Raw genomic sequence first — 19,580 nt, forward strand, 5'->3', positions numbered from 1 at the left:
TACATTTTTACAGAAAATATTTTTTCAACCAGTGTCAGGCCCCATCCGTAGAAAAAATGTCTGAAAATTTCCGGAGGGAGGGGGGTTGTGTTTAAAGTATATATTGACTATATACATTTTATAATTCTAAATTTTATATAATTAAATTAGATATGGTTTTCTATCTCGTCCGACACCTTAAATAAACTTTACCAGTCAGCAACGGTTGAAAAGATTAAACTACTAGATCTAAATCCTAAAGCTAAAACTATTAAATTCTAAAGCTAAAACTTTACTAAATTCTAAAGCTAAAACTCGAATAAATTCTAAAGAAGCGAATGCAAATACCTCGTAAAAATAATAACAAAGGGCCCCTTACTAAATAATCAAATGGCCCCAGGACAAAGTAATTTACTTGGCTCTTTGACGAAGGGAACCGGGGCACTTAACTATGTAATTAACTGAAACCCTAGACAATGTACGGCATTTTTATTTTAGGGTACTGAGACCCGGATGAATTAGTAGACCCCGGGAACTCCACCTCCCCTCCACTCCCCCCCTTAAAAAAAAACCACACATTCCCGAAGCATGTTCACTGAAACCCCCCTCCCCGAATGTAAAAGACCCCCCTCCCCCGAATGAAAAAGACCCCCGACCCCGGAGACAAATGTTTGGAAGAAACCCTGGGTGTACCGTTAAACCAACTGTTGCTGTGTAATGTTATGACATGTTATCAACCTATGCTGTCCTCTATTGTATTGAAAATAAAATAAAAAAACATCACAATAGGCTACACAGCTAATGTAAGCAACGAAACTGTAGCATATTTAGTAAATATTTACACAGCACATTTATTCATCACCGAAAATGTAGCATATGTACACAGCATATTTATTCATCAACGAAAATGTAACTTTTTTAGCATCAAATGACGAACTAAATGAGGAAACAATTTAATGGAATTTAAAGTACAACTTAAGTACAGCTTTTGTTGCCTATTTACTGGTAGTGTCGTGTGTGTGTGTGAGAGAGAGTTTGGGTGTGGGTGTGGGTGTGTGTATGTGTGTGTGTATGTGTGTGTTTGTGTGTTTGTGTGTGTGTGTGTGTTTGTGTGTGTGAGAGAGTTTGGGTGTGGGTGTGTGCGTGCGTGTGTGTGTGTATGTGTGTGTTTGTGTGTTTGTGTGTGTGTTTGTGTGTTTGTGTGTGTGTGTTTGTGTGTGTGTATTCAAAATATGTTATAATTACTTGGAACTGCATGATGTTCAGTCCACAATAAATGAAAGTACTCTTTCAGACCTGATGGTCTTTAAGTCAGACAAAAATCAGCTGTTGCTATGTCCTCGACAGGTAATAGAAATCCTGTGATCACCACCTCTACTCTATGGCTAGCCGCTATGACATCCCGACGCCCCGGGGAAAGTTCTACTGAATCCACTCTGGGAAACAAACTCGAGACCGTCTGGTCGGCAGTCGAGTGCTCTACCACTTGAACAAACCGCCCCATCACAACGAATTTTTTAAAGTGTGTGTGGTGTGTGTATGTGTGTGTATGTGTGTGTGTATGTGTGTGTCCAGTCATGTGCTATAGATTGTACACTCTGTCTAGTCATGTGCTGGACATTGTACACTCTGTCAAGTCATGTGCTGGACATTGTACACTCTGCCCAGTCATGTGCTGGACATTGTACACTCTGCCCAGTCATGTGCTGGACATTGTACACTCTGCCCAGACGTGCTGGACATTGTACACTCTGTCCAGCGGTGTGATGGACATTGTACACTCTGCCCAGTCATGTGCTGGACATTGTACACTCTGCCCAGTCACTTGCTGGACATTGTACACTCTGCCCAGTCATGTGCTGGACATTGTACACTCTGTCCAGTCATGTGCTGGACATTGTACACTCTGCCCAGTCCTATGATGGACATTGTTGTACACTCTGCCCAGTCGTGCGCTTGTTGTTCTATAGAGTGCCTAGACATTTCATACAAGGTATAATTAATGTATGCAACTAAATAAATTTCATACTTGCCTAAAATGACACGCATTAGACAGGTAATTCATATGCCTATAGTGTGTGTATAATTATGTTACATTGGAGGAATGTGTACTATGTATGTTGTAAACTGCTTTACAACTTCATTGTCTAATTAGGAAGGTGGTTAACAAATTTACGAGCATAGTCTAAAAAAGTTGACAAACAGCTTTACAATTTTCTAAGAAGTATATGCTTCACATCTTGACAGCTTGAGTCTAAAGAAGAAGATAATAAAATAAAGAAAAAGTCTGCTTGTGTGTTTTGAACATACATGTTAAGATCCTTTTTTTTAATCACAGGCTTACGTCAACGCTAATCCTATTAATTAAAAGCCTAATCCCCCCCTCATCCCTCAGTGGTTTGATGTCTGCGTCATGTTTGTTTGGGTATGAATACTTCACGTTTGCCTCAAGGAATATGTGTACGGCTTGGTTTTTGTGGGGGATGAAAAATTGGTTTAAAACTTGTTTGCGCTTGTCCTTATAGAGGTTCTTTCATTTTTGGGAATACGAAAATATAAAAAATATAATAAACAGATAGATGAGCAAATGTAAAGTTCCCTTTTGGAACCCAACGGTCCATGTGGCAAGTGAAGTAGAGTTTACATGTTGTTTTGTTTTTACCCAATATTTGAAGAGACAATGTGGTCAGCACTATGCCAAGACGCCTTTACGTTCCTAACGTAAGCTAAGTACCCATCAGAGTTGAGTGGACTCAGGGACGTTCCCAAGACTTTCGAGTTAGCAGTCTAGTGCTCTACCGCTGGACCTCGCTATACCACAAGACCGCTGTACGAACTCGAGCCCGGGGTCCGAACCCAGCCTAGTACTACATTTTCCGGACAAAACCTCTACCCAACAAAACCACTGGACATAATCCTCCCCCTCCCCCTTTCATTTTAAGGTGTATTGACAAAAACAAGGGTTAGTATTAAGAAAGTAAATATTGCCCCGTTAATGTCTATTGTTTAATTGGAATTAAATTGTTATGCTTTATATTAGATCTTGGATAAGGATGCCTGCATTATTTACTAAACAACATTCCAATTAATGAACTACGCTGGCAGTTATAGCCCATGGGCTTTCTTTTCAATTGCTAAATTATTGTTAAGGAACACACACACACACACACACATATATATATATATATAGATAGATATAATATATATATATATATATATATATATATATATATATATATATATATATATATGTATATATATATATATATATATCGCTTTGTACCTACTTTTATGTTTAGCTTTCTTTTCAATTGCTAAATTATTGATAAGGAACACACACACACACACACACACACATATATATATATATATATATATATATATATATATATATATATATATATATATATATATATATATATATATATATATACATATATATATATATACATATATATATATATATATATATATATATATATATATATATATATATATATATATATATATATATATATATATATATATATATATCGCTTTGTACCTACTTTTATGTTTAGCATTAATTTTAATGCACGAGAGTTGGGTCAAGTTGGTGTTAAGCAACCATTTTCTTTCAGGCTTTTCTTAAGTGGGAGTCTCAGAAAAAGTCTATTTAAGTCCGCCCCTTCCCCCTAAACATGTCTGAAAGAAACACTGTGAGCGGCAGTTTGGTTATGGAATGTTTTTTTTTTTAACAATAGCGTTATTGTAAAAAAAACAATATTTAAATGCGTGTAGATAAGATTACAATCAGCAATTTGCATCCGGTGTGTAAGTTGAGGTGCAGTTGGCACGTCTGTACATTAGAATAATAAGTTGTCAAACGGGATTTGTGTTCAACATTACATATACGAGGAGATACGTCTGTTAAAGATGGCTGTCGTACATTAAAATACATGACTAGAGTACACCAGTTTGTGTTTGCACGGAAGTTGCTGTCACTCATGGTCTCACATTAACTTCCAACTCTCACACAGTGTTTCTTCCAGACTTTTTTCTCCGGGGGGGGGGGGGGGGCACTTGAAATTTTCGGGGGGGGCGGTAAACTTTCTTCGGGGGGGGGGGGCGGACACTGTTAAAAGTATATATTTTCTATATAAATTATATAAATTTCATTCCGTTCGGGGGGGGGGCGGTAAAAAAAATTCGGGGGGGGGGGGGGGGGGCTTCAACAATGACACCTAACATACACATCTAGCTATTGAATTCACGAACAAATCCAAAGAAACAACACAATGGACCCAGACCGCCAACTTCACTCCAATGTTTTGTTTTCAAGTTTACCCAAGTGCCACTAGGCCTGTTAACACAAATAACACAATATCACAGCGTTGTGTTTCGAGGCAAAGAAGAGATGCCTGGAAGAAACTCTGCTCTCACAGTTTACACCTACACATGCACCCTGTCTCAGACCTAGACCCAAACCAAGACCCTGCCCCAGAACCTTCCCCCAGACCGCCCCAGGCCCTGCCCTAGACCCTAACACAAACAGCCAAAGACCTAGACCTAGACCTAGACCTAGACCTAGGCCTAGGCCTAGACCTAGACCTAGACCTAGACCTAGACCTAGACCTAGACCTAGACCTAGACCTAGACCTAGACCTAGACCTAGACCTAGACCTAGACCTAGACCTAGACCTAGACCTAGACCTAGACCTAGACCTAGACCTAGACCTAGACCTAGACCTAGACCTAGACCTAGACCTAGACCTAGACCTAGACCTAGACCTAGACCTAGACCTAGACCTAGACCTAGACCTAGACCTAGACCTAGACCTAGACCTAGACCTAGACCTAGACCTAGACCTAGACCTAGACCTAGACCTACATCCAGACCCAGACCCAGACCCATCCCAAGCCCACCCGTATTCCGAGACTCAGACCTAACAAAATACAGTACGCAACAAGTCAACAAGATAAAATATTATATGCCACACTGTGCCTATACAAAACAATATTCAATAACACAGTCAAGCCCTTCATAGGGGTAGCATTAATATGTAAAGCCTAAGGCTAGGTAAACTTAAATGAAATTAAGTTGTGTTTCTCAAAGAGGTTTTTTCTATGTTGTTGATGGCTTAACCAGCTTACTTTTTTTTGTTTTGTAAACAATGAAATATGAATACGGCTTACGTACAGAGGAATGTAAGGAGGTATATACTGCTGTTACCTTGTAACGTGGGTCAAATCACCTCTTCGTATCTTACATGTTGGAGATCCTTTGTATTTTTAATGATTGATAGGTTTATATATAGAAAATTAAATACATCAATAAAATAAGGAATAATGACGACTGCCTGTTTTCTGTCTTTTACTTTACAAGCAAACTATTTCAAGGCCTCCAACGCCTCTTTTTTTTAAGATACATTTTTATAGTGTTTATATAGATGCTCAGAAAGTTAAAATTAATCAGGTTTTAAACTGAACAAACTACATTAAAAACTTCAAAGCGATACTTTTATTTAAAAAAAAAAATTTCTTGTTGGCATCGTCAAATTCAAGGTTCGATAACCCATGACAAGAACCACAACTCCTGATGTAAATAAAGTAAAGAATTGCACGAGACTAAGAAGATACAGATTGCTGAACCCTGCACAAGTAAATGACTTCCTGTGTTATTGTATTATACCCCACCATGGGGTTGTGTGCAGAATTTCTTCCAGACATCTATCACCGCCATGGCTACGGTTACAAAAGGTTCTGTTGTTTGAAAATAACACTGAGCCAGCAGGTCATAAGCCCACTCCAAACTGAATAATGTTGATTTTTTTTCTTGCAAAAAAAGTAATGTACATGTCATGTAATTACATGTCATAGTAATGTACTATTTTTTTAAAAATCTAAATACAATAGTTAAGTCTAGAAGGCTCGGATTCCGGTTGTTTACAATCTTCCACGAGGGTAGGCTGACATCGTCTTAAACAGAGTTTCTTCCAGGAATCTCTTCGTTTGCCCCCCCCCGAAAAAAATTTTACCCCCCCCCCCCCCGAACGAAATGAAATTTATATAGAAAATATATACTTTTAATAGTGTCCGCCCCCCCCCCCCCCGAAGAAAGTCTACCGCCCCCCGAAAATTTCAAGTCCCCCCCCCCCCCCCCGGAGAAAAAAGTCTGGAAGAAACACTGGTCTTAAAGTAAAATTGCTTGGTGTAATGGTTTCCTCCAGACGTTTTCCATCGAACACTGGCTTAAGTATAAATTCTCTATAGATCTATAACTTATTTATTTTTTATGTTTCGTCTGGGGGAGCGGTGAAACGCTTGGCAGAAACTCATCTTGGTGATAACACTGATACAACTGAACCAAAAGCACAGATGTAGCCGAATAGGCTCTCACTATTTTTTAAAACTTATGTTTAGTTCAGAATTAATTTATTTATTTTTGTGGATTGTGGCAAACCTATTTTAACAAAATGTTAAGCCATTTCTCATGCAGTGATTTTATTTAAGCATTCTGAAGACAATCGTCTCCGTTGAAAATGCAAGAATATCTATTTTAATCAAATTATAAAATTGTTTAGTCCAATAATTAAAAGGGAGATAACTATATTAAATACTAGCAATCTCTCTCAATCTGTTGGTAGTCGACGAAAAAGTGATTTTTGGCAAGAGCGTCGACTATGGCTTTAATGCAAATATTTTTAGTCTTATGTGCCGTTAACCTCTTAAAAACTAATTACTCAAAAAATGAAAAAAAATTTATTAAAGACCTTAGTAATAATATGTCTTTTATGGTACTGAAAGTAAGTACATAAAACAAACTTAGGCCTTTTTTCTGTAATAAAAGAATTGATCTCTCTTATTTTCTTCCACATTTAAGCAACAAATACTTTATGAAAGAAAACAATTTTGTTTTAATTTATTATATTCAGTGCATTTAAAAGCTTATTATCAGTAAAGATTTTTGTATTTGATTTATTTATTAATTAAATCGACGTGGGAAACAATGCAAGGGAGACAACCGGCTTATTTTCGTTATTCGTCCCATGACATTGACAGGGCTACTGAACGTCCTACCAAATTTATATTTTATTAAATCCCACCTTTGATCTCAGAAGTTTGTTTTAAAACCATATTTTTAAAAATAAAATACCTTTAAAATGGTCCTTACTCATTGGTTCCAATGAAGTAAGATAATAATGAAAATCAACAGAAACATAAACAAACAAATCAACGGATGTTAGCATAAAACTTTATTAATGCCTGTTATCATATACGATGGTCTCGAGGTTAGAGTGTAGGGCCAATGACTTTCTACTGGTGTGTACAATTACAATGTAAAAGGCAGACCAAGTAAACATAAACATTTCCCCCATTGCATTGTTGACGCAGTAACAAAAATATTGTCTGACTCCAGAGAATTGCATGTGTGATTATGTATTATGTACATAAGGGAAACATTCACGTGTATACAAGTGGCATTAGTCATAATGTAAAAAAAAAATTGTCCAGACAATATCAATGAGTGCTTTCTGATCACTGTAATAGCATGAAGACTAAAGAATCTTACATACGACATACTGTCCATAAGAATTCTATGTGATCAGTGTAGTGCCATTAGGATTATGATACACAACTAACAGATGTTTTAGACATACATTTGTTAACATTCTTACACATATGATGTACTGGCCATAAAGATTGTATGTGATCACTGATGTAGCATGAAGACTATAATAGTAGCTGTGTAGGACATACATTTGTTAACATACTCATACAGCTATGACATACTAGTCATAAGAACTCTCATCACTGTAGTGCTGATACACAACTAGTGGATACTTTGGATATACATATGTTAACATTCTTACAAATATGACATTCTTGGTCATAAGAATTCTAGGAGTCGTTTTTAAAAACATGACATGTAGGTCTATGGTCAACTTAAAACGTCACCCCACTTCAGGTGAATACAACTGTATCTCCCCTCCCACCAGTCAACACATTTGGTGTAGTTATATACATTGTCCCTCAACAGATTTGTGTCTGTTGAATGAGATCCTATACCAGCTGGACAAAAGTCTCGACTGACCCCAATCCAACAATACAGCAACATTTGACCATATGGCTTAACTTGGTACCCAAATTTAACCCCTTACACTGTGGCTCAAGTCAGAACCCTTATACTTAAACCACTAACACAATGCAACAACCCAAATCAACCCTTTATACATTGGCCCAAATCAGAACCCTAAGATGACTTGAACCCCTAACACAATGCCTTACCCCCAATTCAACGCTTAACGCCATGGCTCAACTGAGAACCCTAAAACTACACCAAAAATATCAGTACCAAGGTAATAATAATGACAAGTTTATTGATATGATAATCGACTACAAAGTTGCTCAAATAAACAATAATAAAAGTAGACTCAATCAATACAATAGGCAAGTAACATGTATCTCAAACAAAATGGCAAATACTTTCTTTTGAGAAATAAATTTATAGTGGCTATGCTTTTAACAAGATTTACATACCAAAATAAAAAACATATACTGATGAATAAAATAAAATGGTTGAGACAAATGTAAATACTTGATGATTTACTTTAAATATTATTAACAGTTAAAATCAACAATTTTTAGTGCTGCGTCTAATACAATACATGTTCTGTCCTTTTAATTTACACCCCAAGAAAGTTTGGCTTTTTCAATGTGAAAGGAGAATGAAATTATGATCTTTTTATTTAACAATTCTGTGTATGCCTAACAAAGGCGTGGACAAGACCAAGCATTGGCCATGGAGATTTGTATTTTAAAAATAATAAAATTAAAAAAAAACAGCAGATTCACTTCAGCCAGACAATACAAATTGAAAGTAATTTTATTGATGAAATCCTGGCAAAGGCTTCATAAAACAAATTGTAGCCAGGATAAGCTAATTATTTATTAATCCAAGTGATTGAGTACTTTTAAGTGACATACAGATAAAATGTTAAAAATCTGTCAACTTTATGTGGCATGCACTTCAATATAAAATATCACAATTGTACTCACCCCCCTCCCCCCCTCCTTAAAATTAGACATTTGTAAAAATATTAAAAGTATGTAACTTAAATCAGTGCAGTAGAAATACTATTAAAAAAATCAATGTACACAATAAATTGCATTCCACTAGCTTACAATAGTTTAATGATTTCATCTTTTACTTCACTTTCACAGGTGACTTACTGCAACCCAACTTGTTTAACATCAATTTATCTTTCAGATGTTTTAACATGCTCTTTTCTAATCAAGTTTCACTAAACATAAACTCATGACGAGACCTCAAAAAAACATGTATTTGTTAAGTAGTTGATGTAAGTTAAAACAAAATAATTTAATCTCATTTGTTTGTATTCTTAAAATTTAATGCATCAGGGTAAACATTGTATTACTTAAACATAATGTAATCTTAAGTTATGTAGTACTCTCCACAAAATAAGAATAAAAAAATGAAACAAAGCAAACTACAGATTTCTATATAAAACAAACAAGGGTACCACCACAGTGTGGTAACACTGGAATCATGAGTTGGACACTGAGTTTAGTCGAGAACATGCATCCTTTAGTTAAACAATTCAAACACTACTACATTGGTCATGAATTGATGCGTGGATTAAAATTCCCTCAGTTGTGAACTCAAAACTGTTAGTGGAAATTACACAGTATGGTCTAACAAGGTTAAATACAACAGACAACATGTACTATACTGATCATATATACAATGGAAACAAATGCTATCAACAAAATGAAGTAAAATTTGAATAAAATATTCTTTACAATAGCCAAAAAGTTAATGCGATGACTATTTCTAGGCTGCTTTCCTTGTAGTGTTAATCCATAACAAGATATTGCTAACTTAATGGTTAAAACCAATGAGGAACATAGAAAAATACTGATGTAAAAAGGTACAGAATGACAAAATAACTAACAGCCACTCTGATAAGAGGTATCAATCACAAATTCTATTAAATGCATTCAAATTTAACTACTTTTACCTTTGTAAAATTAATTCAGCTGAAAGCCTCAGTAAATACTGATTCCAGAACAACAACTTACTGCCTATCCATCTGGTTTAAAATGATTCACTTAAAATATTTGTAGGTAGTGATAACTTTTTAAAAAAAAATTTTGATTGTGGCAAAATATGATCAACTCAATTTATTGAGCAAAACCTCAAAATAGCCAAGTAAAAAGTTGCAGGCTTTCAAATAAAAGTAACAGTGGTTAAACCATAATTTTTCATAATTTAAAAAAAATGTGTTTTTACCTTCATATTTGCCTCTAGTTTAGGCAATGTTAGAAAAACTGAATGCACTAATACAAAATTGAATAATTTCTATGAATACAAGCAACACTTTTCAATAATGATCTGAAGTACTTTTCTTATATTGTCAAATAAATTTAAAAAATAATATTTTACGACATATAAGTAATAGAAATTGAGAGAAAAATAATACCATTTCATTTGTACTGAAACAGCCATATACTTGTCCTGTCAGTCAATAAGGATAATTTAAAACAATAATGACTGGTAATGTGTAAACAAACCATCAGTTTTTCATAATCATCTCTTAAAACATCAACGTGCAAATCAAATAATGTACAGCTATAATCCTGCTCTCATCAAAATTTGAAGTGTTCTGTAGCCATATCAATAGCCCACCTAAATTTATCTCGCTGAGTTTTGTTGTAGACTTTTTCCAAAGGCACACCGAATTTCTTGCACCTGGATTGGAAAGAATGTAAGTAGTACAACACAAAACGTATAATGGATCACGTAAATAAAATGTAACAAAAAGAATAATGCTACAGTAAATACATACCAAGCCACTGAGATTCTGGGATCCAAATAATTGAGTTTAGATGTCCCTAAGGCTATCTCTTTATTTTCATCCTGAAGATGGATTATTTCTTTAATTAGGTCTGGTTAATTTACTGGTTAATATAAGGTCTAGATTTTATTTTTAAAAAGTTTCCTCCGTGTAACTATATTAAATACCTTATCAGTTGCTTGAACCTCCAACTTTGTAAGTTGTTCTTCCAATCTGGCCAGGGTTTTTTTCTTTTTTTCATACATGCTGAAAATTATTTAAAAGAAAATGTACTTTGGTTGCATTAACCTATGAACAGTACAAAATTAAATCAATTTTAATGACCACCCACCACCATTATTTTCTGTAATAAACTAATTTTATTTCAATAGTTTTTGTCTTTTTCTATTTGACAATAACATGTTGCTTATTTAATCTATTCAATAATAATATGACTAAAATAAAAAGGGAAGTCATAATGAAGTTCTGGCAATTGCTACCAAATAAAATTAGCTAAAAGTAAGGGATTGTTATTTTTTATTAAAAAAAAACAATATATCAATATCATCTGTTCAACAGAGAAAATTTTTATAAAATTACTTACGTCTTTGTCTTAACAGACTTCTCCTTCTTATAGTCTGTCTTAATGCCTTTTATTTCCTTCTTCACTTGTTTGATTTCTGCTTTTTTGGAATCAATCTAGGCATGGATAATATAGAATTAATCCCCTAATACTATCAAACTATATAAAAAGCACTTTTTAAAATAATTTATTGCAAGGTTTTGATAAAAAAAAATGGATTGGCATGACTCAGCAAAATTAAAAAGGCTGCACTGACCACACAATCCCTCTAAAAAAAAATGGGTAAACTGCAGGTTAAGAAGGGATAGTAGGAATTGTACCAATACCTTTTTCATCAAATTTTCCATGGACTTTTCAAATGTTTTTGGTACAGCACGCTGATGGTTACACAGAATAGCAACTGCTCTGTTGGCTCTGTTGTAAGCTAACATCTTAGCTGCTACTGAATCATTAGCTGTTAAAAAAAATTTAATTATTGAAAAGTAAGCAAAGAGGTAGTAAAAAAATCTTTTAGTAAATAAATGGATGTGTCTACTTGTATGTTTAAGTACTTGTTGTGTATAATAACTTACGGTTAGTAAGCAAGGCCAGTTGTTCTGATAAAGTCTTAGATGCGTTAAAGGTACGGAATACTTTAGCTGTAAGCCCCTCCATCAAGTCTTGAAGATGTTTATTCAAGATGGTGGTCTAAAATGGAGTATATAACCAAATCAGAAAAAAAAACTAATTTTTAATGTCATCAGACAAGAACTATGGTTCTTTGAAAATTGTTCACAGATTAAATTGATATTAAAATTTCCAACAATCTTAAAAAATAAACATAAATTTTAATTCAGCATTATTCTTACATTCAGTCTATCAAAAAGGTCATCCTCTAGCTGTTTGTTTTCCATAAAAAGCTGCAGATTCTTGAAGACTCTTTTCTCAACTGGAATTGCATTCTGATACCGGATGGAATCTTTACCCAGGAAGTCAAATTCAACAACATGTTGCTTTCCATCCTTCTCATTGTGCAATGTGATATGCTCAACTCTCAATGAACAGCAGCCAACAGTGTCTGCTGTCTCTCCTTCCTCTTTCTCATTACCAGCTCTCAAGGCAAGCTTTATTGTTTTAATAAAAAATTGTTTTAATTAGAAATTACAACTATACTTTTATGTACGAAGTTTTTTACATTTGTTTAACATTTTCAGAAATTACATAAAAAAATAAAATTGTAGACATTAAGTTAAAAAATTTGTATGAAAAGTAACGGACTAATTTTAAAAAAAAAGTTTTTAGAAACAAATAGTAACCAAAATACCTTGTCGATAAAATATAAGGCTACAGCTCTTTGTCTAACTCTCATCTCCTTTGACTTCCAGTCCTCCTGATAATTGGCTCGGATTTTGTCTACACATTTATGAAGTTTTCTAGCAGTTTCATATTTCTGCCAATCTTTCTCTCCCTAAATTTTTAAACAGAATTCGAAAAATTGTAGAACTATGCTCAACTATGATTACTTTAACAGTTAGTTATCTTGTGGTAAATATGCTAAATATTGCCATCACAAGTCAACTGTTTACAGAACTTGAGTTATGATTACTGTTTTTCTACAGTATCATAAGTCTATCCTTGTCAACATGTGCACAAACACAAAATTCTTTTTTCCCAAAATTAAAATGTTCAAGATTCTTTCTACTTAAATTTATTTCTGACTTCACTCACAATGTACATAAATGGACTGATAAAATGCTCAATTAAGAATTATTAGTTCAAAATAATCAGAAGCACTACCTTTAATTTGGAAGCAGCATTCAACATGACATATTTTGTAGCCCCCTGAATATTCTCTGTCCAGCTGGCTAACCAAGTGACAGTATTGTCATGTCGTACTTCTTTCCATTTATGACCAGGAGGTGGTACTGGGATCTTGGAGTCTCTGAAAACATTTTGCAAGTCTGGTGTTAACTAGCAATCATAATTTACAAAATGACAGCACACTAAACTTGTCTCTGTACTGAACTTTACTTACTTGCTACAATTTATTATCACTTCCTCAGGGTTAATTCTCTTTTTATGCATGCCTTGTTTAGGGTGATCTCCTCTACCACGGAAAAGGCCAGGCGGTTCAATTTTATAATTTCCAATTTTCTCTTTATGGTGATCAATTATACAAAATCCATACTCTTTCATCATTTCTTCATTTTCTTTTTTAATTTTCTGTTTAAATAAAAAGCAAAAATTATTTGTTAAAATGAAAGAACCAATATTTAAAGAAATACACGTGAAAACTGTAAAATCTTACCTGTTTCTCTTCTTTTGACATTGCTTTACGCTCCTCAGACTTCTTTTTAAAATATTCCAAGATTTCTGTAAAATTGCACTTTTTTATGTCAGTAATTTTTGCTTTTTCTTCCGGTGTCATGACCTAAAATAAAATTGTAAAAATTATAGAGCCATACATAAATTAGAAACAATTTATACAGCTTCATACACCTCGATTTTTTTACAAATCAAAAGACAGAAGTGTTAAATATTTTTACCTTTCGCCAGTCTTTCATAAAATTGTTATTGAAAACATCTCGAGTTGTATAGTCATGATCAAGCATCCGACCATAAAATGTCGCAAGCTCTTCTGTTTCTTCAGTTAACTGCATTGGTTTACCTGAGGAAAACGGAAGTCGAATTTCATAGCATGAGCACTATCTGCTTAATTGGTGCAACTAATACTGCTATAATTTAAACAAATCGGCTGCAGTAGTGATAAAATAACACAATCACCAATTTTGGAAGCAGTGTATTTTTGATATGCGTTTTGTTGCAAGTTCTGGCCATCTTTTCGAGCAGTAAAAATTGTTCATATATTTTAACACATTCATAACAGTTGTTAAAAAGTTCACTGTCACATAGTTCTTAACTAGTAGTGTATTTTTAAGCAATGTCTGTTGACCAATAATAATGCATAAGCAAACAGTTGAAAGGTCTGAAAAATGACTTACCATCATAATAGAAGCGAACATTTTTTGGTAGAGGTTCATAATTTGGAGCAAACACTGGTCCTTTATGCTCAAGGAATGTCCATTTAACACCACTGTCTTCACGTTTTTCTTCCCACCTAAAAAATTATGATAGCATCATAAAAATAAGTTTGAAATTTTAAAGGGAAATAATCCATTAATAAGAGACGCTTGGAATTTATTCCATCAGTTAATGTTTATAGCATTGTTCATTTACAAAGAATCACTTGTTAATACAGTTTTGCAACTACAAACTTAGTTAGACATTAAAGCTTTTTTTTTGGTCATTATTTTTACAATATTTACTGAAAAATAAGCCCTACTTCAGAAAACTATAGTTTTCACTAGTTGAGTAAAGACTACTCAAATTAACAAGGGGAAAAAGCAAACAGAGCATTACAAAGGAATAGAGATTTAGTATGGTAGCCATTCAAAAACAAATGTCTCATTCATAAGGCATTTTCTAGGAGAATAATTTACTTTGATATCAAATTTGAGGTAGACAAATGCATATTGTAACTTCAGAATTCATGAGCAATAATCAACTTAAAAACACTTAAGACGTACCCTAATTGTAGAGTGTTCCTATAATTCTACTAAACAAATGTAAGATAAACAACAAAATTACCATTTCCACACTTCCTGTTCTTCTTCTGTTCCTTTCTTTTTTCTTTTTGCTGCTGGCTCTTCGTGAGATTCTTCTTTTACTTCATGCTTTATCTTATGCTTTTTAGCCGGTGCTGTTTTCTAGAAAATAGTTAAAATGCAACTTTCAATTGTGTACTTTTCTTTAAACAAAAGTTTCGTAATATGAAATAATTTTTAAATATTTTTAAACATAACTTAAATGAAATCCACATATATGCAGTTTTCAGCTTATGGAATATCATGCATATTTGATTTTTCAGTTGAAAGGTAAGCATTACACTGGCAACAGAAAGCTACGGATAAACACAAATGTCAAAATAGAAATTCAGAATGTACATTTTAAACAGTTTTTAAGTTCAGAACTAACCTTATCTGCTACTGCATTTGATTTTTTGGGTGCCTTCTTATCAAGCTTGAGCTTCTTGGCTTTGTTAGCCCTATGGGGAAAAATATCTCTTAAAGAATGTGCATATTTCTACTAATAAATGTAATATTTTTCAATCAATATGTATAATTTAAATTTACAGGAATAATAATTCTATAGACTAGATGCATTAAAATATATTTTTTTAAAGACATGTGTTTGGCAAATAGTCTTTCTTCAAAAATATCTTACCAATGACCCATCTTTCTCTCACCCCCCCCCCTAATTTTTATTTAAAGAAAATTATCAGTGACAACTAAATAGAATGTTCACAGAATTAGTCAAGAATCAAGTAAACCTCCAAGATACTACACAAATAGAATACTACCTTGCTGACAATGGAACATCACTATCTTCATCTTCTTCATCTTGATATTCATCTGAATAATCAGATTCTTCTACTGGTCTTTTTGTGGAACGAGATTCTTTTTTACGGGCCGACTAAAAAACATCAAACATTTAAGAAAATAAATATTTTAACATTAATAGGAGCAAGAGCTTATATGTATTAATAATAAATATAGAAACCTTACCAATGGTTTGTCATCATCATCATCACTTTCATCCTCAGATTTTATAGCTGGTTTTTTAACAGGAGATACAGATAATCTCTCAGGCTCCTTCTTTACTTTTTCAGGTGAATCACTAAGCACGTCAACATCATCTTCCGTCTTTATTTCCTTTTTAACACTTTTTTCTGGCTCTTCCTGTTTCACTTTAACATCTTCCTTTTTTGGCCTTTCAGCTTCATGTTTACTAGATGATGACTTATGTTTATCCCCCTCAGAAGATGACTTGTGTTTCTCATCATCCTTATGTTTAGAAGATGAAGAAGATGAGGATTTATGTTTATCTTTACTGCTACTGCTAGATTCTTTGCTTTTGTCCTTGCTTGAAGAACTAGACCTGTCTTTGCTACTGCTGCCCCCTTCCTTAGATTTGCTGCTACTGTGGTGATCTTTGTTTTTAGAACTGCTAGAGCTGCTGTGTGAAGAAGTGCTATCCTTTGGCTTGCTGCTGCTACTACTTGAATGTTTGTCAGATGAGGAGCCCTCCTTAGGCTTGCTACTACTGCTGCTGCTACTACTTTTGTCTTTGTTGGAGGATGAACTACCTTCTTTGTTTTTGGAAGAACTTGAAGAGCTGTGCTTAGAGCTGCTCCCTTCCTTATGTTTAGAGGATGAGGATGAAGAATGACCATCTTTATGCTTCGATGAGGAGCTTGAGCCATCTCTATGTTTTGAGCTTGAGCTTGATGACCCGTCTTTATGCTTTGAGCTTGAAGAAGAACTCCCATCCTTGTGTTTGGAATCTGATGAGCTATGGTGCTTGTCAGAACTGCTACTTTTTGAAGAATGGTGGTGGGAACTGCTATGCTTATTACTTGAAGAACTTTTGATACTATGATTAGAAAACCCATTTTCCTTAGGCTCCTTAATCCCACCACCCCCACCACTCTCAGAGGCAGAACCAGCAGAATCCTCATTTAGCCCATTCATTTTTACGTGGTTATCTTCCACTAGAAAATTTTAAAAAATAAAAATCAATACAGCAGAAAAAAATATTGCACTTAGAAACGTGAGTAAACAAATTACATTGAAAATTAGCTGTAGCATCTCACTTTGAAATTAACTTTAGTGGTTTATCGGACTCATTATTTAACATAAAGCAAATTAAATTGATAATTTGAAATGATGCAGAGGTCATTTGGATCAATGGCAAATAAAATTTATTAAGCCAAGCAGAACAAGTTGGAGGCTACAGCTAAAAATAGAACATGAAAAAATAATGAGAAAACAAAAAAACTTAAAACTTCCTATAAATATAAAAACCAATCTGAGAAATATATTTTGCATTTTATTCCTAAAAATTCATGTAATAAATTATAAATATCTCAATAGTAGTCTATGTAATATAATACAATACATCTCATGAGATTAAACACTAGGTTTTAGGGCATAAAATGCAACATTTCATAGACTATTCTACTAAAATAGCCATGTTGATAGATGGGACGTTTAAAGTTGCATGGGTTAATTGTAGAAAATACATTAAAATAGTTATTTTTGATCAATTATTTTTACAGAAAGAAATGTAATCCTCAAAACAAAAGTTTAATGATAGAGCAATGTTGCTCCAATTATTTTTTGTAAATAATAGACCATGCATACGCTTTCATGTTAGTTACATATTTCAGAAAATGTAGGCTTAGTAGTAAGAAAGTTTAAAAGTGAAAAAAATTCATTCATTCAGAGATGATGGTCTAATTAATATTAGACTAAATTTTAAGTATTTTTAACCTATTTTAGTATTAGACCTATCAACCCAGGATTATTCTATTACTGCTTTGAGGCTAACGAGCCTTCCGAATATTCTATTTTATTAGGTCTTTCAACTTAAAATTACGTTAGGCTTATTTTTATTAGTAATTAGATATAGATCTATGCTTGAACTCAGAGAAAATGACATGAGTTTTTAGATAAGTGGTTCTTAACCTGGTTTCGATTAAACCCCAGCTGTTCTGTGAGACAGTCACAGGGGTTTGGCCCAGGTCTAGAAACACAAACTGCCGGGGTTTGGCACCTCCAAAACGGATAAGAACCACTATTTTTTAAATTAAGTTGTCTAGCTAGATCTAGATCTAGATCTTTTTAAAAATCTCAAAATAATAAGCCTATTCATAAGTTAATTCTTCTAGAATCTAGATTTCTAATCTAGATCTAGACTAGATAGAATCTAGATCTAGATTATATCTTAAATTTTGGGGTTATTCAAATAGACTTCCATTTAATACAACTGTAAATGTGCTGTAACAGTAACAAACACCTTTGAGCCCATTTACTCAACTGTCTCTAGACTAGCTTACCTGGCTTGGCTTTACTAAAGCTGTCTCCATCTCCCTGAGAAAACAAAGAGAAATAGAACTTAGCTAGAAAATAATTAAAATATTGTAGGAAGACAAACGCTAAATTTTAACAACGTATTTATATACAAGAAGAAAACATGTATGAACTACTCTAACACTTTAAAAACTTATTAATTAGGTAGTCCATGTTAGACTCAAGGTAGTCAAGGATCCGCAAAATTCGAACTTAGAAAAAATTCAGCCATCTTGGGACTTAGCCGCAAAATGTTGATTTTCAATCTTCGTTTTAGCCCTAGCACAACGTCCCGTATGAATGAACAACAACACAGACTTTTCAATTAAAAAATTATGTGATAAAATAGAACTTACTATTGAAGGTTGTGATGACTGATCCTCGTCAACCGAAGACATTTGAGAGAAAGTTGTGAGATAGGTTTCAGATATATGAAATGGCGGACAGATGCTCTGCGGCAAAGTCCCAATTTTATGTCACTGGGCATGCGCAGTAAATGGACTTAGTCTCCAGCGAGGCCCTGTGTTTTGAAAAACTAAGTCCCACGCCTCAGGATTTAACAAAAAAAAAAGTAGTCTTCGAGTAAACAAAACAATTTTTTAACTCAAACATTTATTTATTTATTTACAAATATTTTAAAATGAGATAGGTAGCAGTATATTTTTATGGTCAAAATGCATGTTATGTTCCAATATATAATTATCGGATAGTCTACCATATTAATGGAATATTTTAAGTGTTCTGTCATTAATCTTATTTTTTTGTTCCTTCTAGATCTAGATCTGTGTGAAAAAAATATCTTTTGTAGACTAGAAATTAGCACATCGACATTTAAGCTAGAAAAAATATATAGATCTAGATCTAATGGATATTCAAATTTATATGATATATACAAAGGCCTATGTGGGTACTCCTATGAATATGGTTTCTTCCCGACATTTTATTCTGGAACGTTCGGGGGCAGTGTTTCTTCCAGACTTTTTTCTAGAGGGGGGCGGGGGGGGGGGGGTACATATGTCCCCGGGCGCCGACCTTAGGGGGCGCCAAAATGGGTTGGAAAAACAATTGAAAGTATGGGGGGGTGCAAATTAAAAGTTTGAGGGGTGGGGTACAAACTGAAAGTTTAAGGGGGTGGGGTGCAAATCGATTGTTTGAAGGGGGGGGGTGCAAATTAAAAATTGAAAGGTTGTTCCCGAGAGGGGCGCCAAATTGAAAGTTTGTCCCCGGGCG

The 19,580-nt window shown here is 34.0% G+C and overlaps 1 protein-coding gene across 1 annotated transcript; it reads right to left on the reverse strand.

The window, feature by feature from the left end:
* Positions 1-7,197: 7,197 nt before the first annotated feature.
* LOC131946504 (DNA topoisomerase I, mitochondrial) lies at positions 7,198-18,851 on the reverse strand. The gene is made up of 19 exons (XM_059307325.1): positions 18,707-18,851; positions 18,338-18,371; positions 16,005-16,990; positions 15,800-15,912; positions 15,415-15,484; positions 15,028-15,146; positions 14,382-14,497; positions 13,926-14,047; positions 13,688-13,810; positions 13,415-13,602; positions 13,177-13,321; positions 12,704-12,847; positions 12,249-12,503; positions 11,973-12,087; positions 11,727-11,854; positions 11,422-11,516; positions 11,006-11,084; positions 10,830-10,900; positions 7,198-10,732 (listed from the first exon to the last, which is right to left on the reverse strand). Exons 1-19 carry the CDS (start codon positions 18,746-18,748, stop codon positions 10,630-10,632), a joined length of 3,048 nt encoding a protein of 1,015 aa, XP_059163308.1. The 5' UTR covers positions 18,749-18,851; the 3' UTR covers positions 7,198-10,629.
* Between the last annotated feature and the right edge of the window lie 729 nt (positions 18,852-19,580).

The sequence above is a fragment of the Physella acuta genome, unplaced genomic scaffold, assembly GCF_028476545.2.
Source record: "Physella acuta isolate Inbredline_101_S28 unplaced genomic scaffold, ASM2847654v3 ptg000052l, whole genome shotgun sequence".
Lineage (NCBI taxonomy): Eukaryota > Metazoa > Mollusca > Gastropoda > Physidae > Physella > Physella acuta.

Coding starts and splice junctions, on each gene's coding strand:
- LOC131946504 (XM_059307325.1), bottom strand. CDS start 18,748: ATGTCTTCGGTTGACGAGGATCAGTCATCACAACCTTCAATA. Junction 16,991..18,337: donor CTTTAGTAAAGCCAAGCCAG/GTAAGCTAGTCT, acceptor AAAATTTTCTAG/TGGAAGATAACCACGTAAAA. Junction 12,504..12,703: donor CCTTATATTTTATCGACAAG/GTATTTTGGTTA, acceptor AAAACAATAAAG/CTTGCCTTGAGAGCTGGTAA.